This window comes from Asparagus officinalis, chromosome 4 (assembly GCF_001876935.1).
Source record: "Asparagus officinalis chromosome 4, Aspof.V1, whole genome shotgun sequence".
Classification (NCBI taxonomy): Eukaryota; Viridiplantae; Streptophyta; class Magnoliopsida; order Asparagales; family Asparagaceae; genus Asparagus; species Asparagus officinalis.
The window spans coordinates 142,304,277-142,311,601 of NC_033797.1; the positions used below are offsets into that span (position 1 = coordinate 142,304,277).

Consider the following 7,325-nt stretch of genomic DNA (forward strand, 5'->3'; position numbering starts at 1 on the left):
TGGAAAGATAATAGTACTTGAAGTTAATCAAATCCAATCTCTTTATCTGTAATGGTTCCCTTTACAGTTCATGACTATACAAGTGAATTGCTAGGTAGGCATATGGACAGCAGTGAATCCTAGATGGAAGCGTGAATATTAGGGTAAACCATCTGAAACTATTGATTTATAAATAGGTTGAGCCTGTCATTGCTTCTGATTGACTTTTGTACTTTAAGGCGAAAGTATTTTACTTATGAAAGTATCAAATAGGAACAAAATTGAAACATTTTGTTGAATGAGGGATGTGCTTGTAGAAAAAGGTCTGTGGTATATCAGTCGGCAAAGGAGTCTTGGCAGTGCTTCTAGTAGAACTGAACATGTTTTCTTCGGCCTGATCCTGAAACCTCTTTTCTTGTGAGTAGTTATGATAGAAGCATTTTAATCTTGTAAATAGGGGAAATAGCTTGAGAGTTTCGGTTGAGGAAAAACCTAGTTCTTAAGGTCTGTACGAAATTTTCCTCTCCAGGAAAATATCTGTGAGAACATGGAACTTAATTTGCTGATGAGAAGTATACCATACCCTTTTCAGTTTATATTAATTGTGAATTATACTGGTTGTTTAAGAAGTAAAAGGAAACTAGGATAGATCGTAGATTGTAGAAAAGTTATACAAGGGATTGTAATCAGAAAATTGGAGATATTTAACTCTGAAATCCCATATTGCCATTAAGGAGGGATTGAGGAGTAGATAGAACTTCAAGTGCAGTAACCTAGGAGATTTTTCCCCCTATCGAAAAAGATGAGTAAATTTTAGAGGTTTGTTAAGAGATGCTAACCTTAAGTAGCTTCGAAAAAGAAAAGATTGAGAATTTCATACCTTTACTCCGAACCCAGTTGGTTTCTGCTCCTTGAATCCATTTGTGAAGCCGAGTATAAAAAAAATGGCACGTCAGCTTGGTTTCCACTGTTACCCAATTGCGTCAACACCATTCTATGATACTTCAAGATTCTCCTGAGACCTCAACATCTCATAGCTTCTTTTCCCAAGTCCTTATTACTGAGAACTTCATATATTGATGATTTCAATGGATTTCGCAGCACCCTTGAGGAAATTCCTTTGTTTAGTGTTTTCCTGTTTTTTTTTTTTTTTAACATGGTTCCAATGCGGAAAAAACATTGATTCTGTTCTATAGCAATCCATCAAATAATGAAACATTGTCTAGTGTTTCTAATGCAAGTCCTTTTTCAGTAGCCACTATCCATATCAGTGTTTCCTGGCTACAGTAGTTCTGATTCTAATTGAAGTTCAAAATATCTGATTAGGTGATGATCATGGTCTTCTAGATTTTTCGTCAGCTCGTGAAAACTGATGTATACGTTGTACGTAGTTCTGTTTTCGTAACATAGTCTTTTTTTTTATGGCTGTCTGCCTTGTGGATTCTCTGTTTCCCTACTGAACAGCGATGTAGAGTTATCAATGACCCTTAAAATTCCTGCCTTCGTTGCTGTTATCAGTGACGACTAAAATTCCTGCCTTCATTGTTGCCCGAATTGGCGCAGGTTAGTAAGATAATTGTGTTCTCATGAAATGAGTCGGATCCTTAATTTTAGTCACTAGATGATTTGCTTTTGTCGTGATAATATCCCTAGAATTGTATTCATCTCCCAGGCTTCTCTGATACAATATGCTATTATGACTGTCGAAGTACTACAATTCCCTATTCATACCTCAAACCTCAGAAGCCACAGTCTTAGTTTTTAGTCGCATTATGTAGCTAGAAATGACAACGCACGCAATATCATCCAAATCCTCTAACAAATTCATGTTTAAATGTAATGGTATCAATTCAACCGATTGGAATATTGTCAATGCATTTTCAGCACCTTCACATAAAAAACTATGTTCTACATAAAAATCTACGATTACACCAACTTGCCCTTTCTTCCAGATTTCCTCCTCTGTGTATTCTTTCGGATGAAAGAAGCAATAGTGAGGGGTTGCTTGATATTGACTGGTAACTCCATTGATATTATCACGCACTCCTGCAACGTCGTTCACCAATTCTGCATCCGTTCGAGAAATTGTTCTTGCCAATTTCACTAGCTGTGTAATTGACTAATGCATATATCATATGTCTCGACTTCAGTTTTGGTTTGGTGTCATGTATACTCATCTTCCTCTTGCTTTCAGCGTTCAAACCTGTTCATCTTGACAAAAACTCTCATACCGAGTTACGAACATTACTTCACTTTCTCAACTGTGCACATCACCTTCACAACGCCAAGAGCTGTACACTGTCATATACATAACATCTGGTATTTTAAAATAAATAAATAAAACCTTGCGCGACAACACGTGATCATTAGCAGGTCAGCTCTTTTGCCTCCCTACCAATACAACAAAAAATCGTCAACCAGCACATATTCGATCGGTATGGCGCCAATCCGCTGTGGTTCTTTGCCCTTATCGGTCTTTTTTGTCGATATTTATCGATAATTCTGCCCATGTATCTCATTTATAACCCTAATCGATCTTTTTTGTCGATATTTATCGATAATTCTGCCCATGTATCTCATTTATAACCCTACTCCTCTCCGCCCTCTCATATGCTGTTCTGGTCCTCAGGTACAGCGCGACGCTGCAAGCGAGCCCAAACGAGCTCAGAAACCCCCACCACAAGAACGTCTTCGCATAGCATTTTCTCCCCATACAAACCACCATCCCATCGTTAACTACCACATCCATGAGCCCGTACTTTCCATTAGCGTCATAAACAAGCGCAGCGAGGAGACCATAAAGAAGCCGAGCCGATGTAATGTGGTGATGAAGAATGTTGTGGTTGACGGTGTGTACAGCGACGCTGCCCAGGACCAAACAGCTCGCGGTTAACGCGAAACCGCCGCGGCGAAAATTGAACCCCGAGCTCATGCCTACGAGGGCCGTGCCGGCTAGTAACGCCGTGGCCTCGACGTCAATCTGCCTGCGGCTAGGAGGAAGAACGCTAGCGGCGTTGGTATCAGAGCGATCACCAGCCATCCTGTCCTCGCGAAGTTCACCTTTCTGCATGAAAACATCGATTGGGTTAGGTTTAGTATATGATGCAATGTATGGAGAGTCTGTTACATGAGGACTTGGTTTACTTAGCAAGTTATGTTTACAGGGTGGTTCTGTTTAGAAAATTGTTCAGTTTCTTGTGTAATTAGGACTTCGATTAGTCTTTCTGTTATAAATGTTTTGTTCAAATGAGATGAGTGTTTTGTTGGATGAATATATACTAACCCTCGCAAAAAGTCAGGAGCAGCAGATGCGAGCCGTCCGAAGAACGAGCAGGACGAGTAGACGGTAACCAGCAATGTAGTCTGCTTCTGACGTCCCAATGACTGGGCGATCTGGCCTAGATTGTTGCTGTACACCAACCCGACCGTCGCTCCGCAGAAGTACGCAAGGTAGTAGAGCCAGAAGTCGATGCGACGGACGAGCCGCCTGGCCCCGTGCTCCTCCCCGAGCACCGACAACCTGTCCTTCCCAAGCACCATCTCGACTGCCCGCTCGCTCCTCTCAGCAGTCTGCTCGCCTCCGTCTAACAGTCCCCCTTCTGCAGACCGTTGTTTCGTCACGTCAACGTCGTGAAGCTAGATAGATGGTGCGGCGGGCCCAGTCGGCTGGGCAGAAGGAACGAGACCAAGGGATGCCAAAGCGGAGGAGGAGGAGGGCGAAGCACCCGGCGAAGAGAGGCGGCGGTCCCGGGTGGACGACATCGGCGGAGCTGAGGAGAGGAGGTAAGACGCCGGTGGGAAGGCGAGGAACATTTAGGAGGAGGAAGCGTGAGAGTCAGCGGCGGGCCCGTGCGGGGGAGAGGGCGGTGGGGTGTCCGGACGGCGGCGGGGCGAGGAATGGGGACGAGGGCGGCTGCGGGAGGCGAGGAGGGGGAGGACGGCGTTGAGAGAGTGAGTAAGGAGGAGGGGTGCCGCGGCGGTGCCCCCGCGCGGCAGGGCGTTGGCGGCAAGGGAGTAAGAGGGCGGCGCTGACGCGTTGAAGCTGACGGTGAGGCGAGGCCGAGGGAGGCGGTTTACGGGGAAAGTTTTGGATGCAGAGCGACGAAGCAGACGGTGTTTGACCAGCAGATGCTGCAGGCCGGCCAAGAGGCAGAGGAGGAACACCTGCATTTGGTTGGAGGTATCTGTTGGGAGTAAGTTTTGGCGGACAACGTAAATTATGTATCAAGAAATCTGAGGAGGAGGTTGTTCAAGAACTTGCCAATGTGAATTGTTCAAGAAATCTGTGGACAAATGATAGTAGTCGACAAATGAATATTATAAGTTTTTTTTTTTTTTGCCATTAAAAAAATGAATCAATATGATCGGATGATTATGAACAAGTGCTAGTTTCTCAACGAATAAAGCTTCATTGAACAGGTAACAAATATTATTTTGCACTTCTAGTTCTATAATCTTACTGGGAACGTTTACTTGGTGTAGGGTTTATTGATTACCTGAGAATTTTTCAAGTACTTTCTTGCAACTAATTTCGGAAATTTATTCTTAGGGGGTGTTTGGTTACATTTCTATAAATTATAGGAAATGTTTTCCATCCCAAATTTGATTTCCTTGTATTTCTTAAAAAAAATTATAGGAAAAGTTTTGAGAAGTTAAAAAATACAAATTTTCTTATTTTTTGTATTGTGATTGTTTGGTTCAAAACAAGAAAATGAGAAATAACTTTTGGGAAAATAGCAACATTTCTTATAATTTATAGAAATGTAACCAAACACCACCAACTTTATAGAAAAGTGAGAACTTTGTAGAAAAGAGTTAATGAGTTTTATTATTTAAATAATGAATGCGTCAGATTTCCAAGAGATTTCCTCCCATTTTAGAAGGAAATCAATTTCCATAAAATTTGGTACTTTTGGACACTTTACAGAAAACATTTCTGTAAATTTTTTTGGAGCCAAACACAGTTTATAGAAATGTATAGAAAACTCTTAATTACATAAATGCCATGCGTCAGTACTTTTGAGAAAACATTTCTCAAAAACAATGCAACCAAACACCCCCTTAGCTTCTAGAAAAGCCGGGTATTTATCGCACCATGTGCGGCCAATAATTGTTCAAACATAAGGCTCAAGGCACCCAACCGCAGTGGTCACTTTCCTAGGTCTCCCAAAAAAATCATTATCTTTAGCTGTCCTAGTACAAATATTATTGGCTTAATTATGAATACACCCCAAAGAGATCCCATATACTCTCTATTTGTTGTGAACAGACCTCTAATAGTTCTACTTGCTGCAAATAAACCCTTGAGTGAAATTTTTTTTCTACTCTTAAAATCGTTTAAAACGTTTGAGGCATATAGACCCCCACTACAATAAAAGTTATAAATTATGATACATTTTTTGTCTCTACGCGACTCATTTTTGTATCGTACAAATAGAATGCGACACATATCAAAAGTTTGGTTAGAGCACGCGCGGAGAGCGTCCTTCTACCCATGCGAAAATTTGTCGAGATTTGCCACACTTTTTATTTGTGTCACTATTGTGTAATCCTTTATAAATGAAATGACACTTTTATATGTGTCATAAAATAAGATAAAATAAGGGTGGTCGCATACAATTTTTATTGTAGTGCACCTACAGTTCTATTGGTAAGGATACACCCAATTAATTAATTAATTAATTATTTTTATTTACTTTTAGAAGAAGAGTTGAAAAAGTTCATTTAGAAGGTATAGTCACACCTAGGCCAATACTATAAAAAGTTCATAAAGTTCACGTAGAAGGTGTATTCGCACTTAGGCCAATACTACAGTAACTCCGTTCACAACAAGTAGAAACTGCAAGGGGGTTTCTTTGCAATTAGGTAATACTAAGGGGATTTGTTTGCAAGTAACGACGGGTTAGGGACACAGGACTCAGGACCCCTCTGCGTCTCCTAAGCTCACCGGTTACGTATGGGCCCATCTAGTTTATGTATGGGCCAAATATTATGTAGGGCCCATCTAGTTTATAAGTAGAAGATAGAACCACCTCCAACCTTACGAGTCACAATCTTATATGGGATACCTTTTCCTTGGAAGAGAAGGCAGCGAGCAGGAGTTAGCAACGAGCTTCTGTACACAAAAAACTCCCAATTATCAAGGAGGACAAAAATTTAGTAATTTTTTTTTTCCAGGGTCAATGCGGCCACTCTCTTGTTCAATAAAATAAAATAAAATAAAATAAAATTTTAAAAAACTTTCATGTGGCTACCCTCAGCTAAGGAAATCGGTTTAAGTCCATGTTTGGTGGTTATTTAGGGAGCTGAGATTGATTTTGAACTGGTTTTGTTCCGCTAAGCCGGTTTAACCCAAGTTGATAAAATGGCCTTGAGATCACATAACGCTACTTATTCCATCGAAAGAAAGACGGGGTGATGGAATCGGATCCTCTCCACTATCTAAAAGGTAGTGGAGGGACCACTACATGATCACAACCATTGATTATCTAGTTGGTGGTTGTAATTTTTTTCTTTGAGTGCAAATTAGGAATGAGTGCAATACACGGGTATACGGTGAGTGTTAGATTTAGATTGTATCATAATCGAGTACTAAGTAATCAACGATTGTGATTAAAATAGTAAGCTGCGAAATTCCCATTTCGACAATTATTAGTTCCTGTATTAGAACAGGCCATGCTGACAGTTTATGATCAGAACCGAGCTCATCACATAAAATAGTAAGCTGTTCAACATAATTAATCTGTGACTAACAACAAATATAAATAAATAAACAAATAATCAATCTGTCTTAGTAGCTAGGCACGTGCCACGTGTTGAGACTAAAGAAAGGTTAGATACGTTAACGGTGAATTAATGGACCCACCCCCATGCGGGCTCCACTTAAGGGAACAGTTGGCAGGAAGCTTGACCACTAAAACAAGGGCTCGCACAAGGTGTTCGTTGTTGGCTCATTTTTGGGAAAATCCATAAATTGTGATTTTTTTTTTAATTGGGGGTGGGGGGAATCTTTACTTCAAGTCATGTGAGCTTGCTAGCAAGTAACAATGAAACTTTGGGTCCACAAGAGTCTGACACGTTAAAGCTAAGATTTGGAATAAGCGCTTCAAAGGCTCATGCTCACCTTTCAAAATGAACCTATCAAGTGCTTAAGGCCCTTTTGGATGGGGTATTTTATCCCGAAAATTAAGAGTAAAGTTGTCAAAATAGCATTTTTTAACAGCTTTCCTCTAAAATCGCATCTTTAAGAGGCGATTTTGGAGGTGGCAGTTTTTGACAGCTTTCCTCCAAAATCGCCTTTTTAAGAAGCGATTTTGGGGGAAAGCTGCCAAAAAGCTGTCATTTTA

At 40.7% G+C, this 7,325-nt stretch overlaps 2 protein-coding genes across 6 annotated transcripts in view; one reads left to right on the forward strand and one right to left on the reverse strand.

The window, feature by feature from the left end:
* The window catches only part of LOC109839613 (xylulose 5-phosphate/phosphate translocator, chloroplastic), a 5,487-nt gene extending 2,139 nt beyond the window's left edge, over window positions 1-3,348 (forward strand). Inside the window, exon 2 of one of the 5 annotated variants that reach the window (XM_020408105.1) lies at window positions 3,279-3,348. The gene's annotated coding sequence lies outside the window, so the exon portion shown is untranslated. Of the gene's footprint in view, window positions 1-2,608; window positions 2,734-3,274 lie in introns of those variants that run through there. The other 4 variants (XM_020408107.1, XM_020408106.1, XM_020408108.1 and 1 more) reach the window with 4 other exon arrangements.
* On the reverse strand, window positions 2,215-3,586 carry LOC109839614 (protein NUCLEAR FUSION DEFECTIVE 4-like). Its single transcript, XM_020408109.1, is given in 3 exon segments — window positions 2,215-2,950; window positions 2,953-3,043; window positions 3,263-3,586. Coding segments are annotated over 3 exon segments (768 nt in total). The 5' UTR covers window positions 3,520-3,586; the 3' UTR covers window positions 2,215-2,530.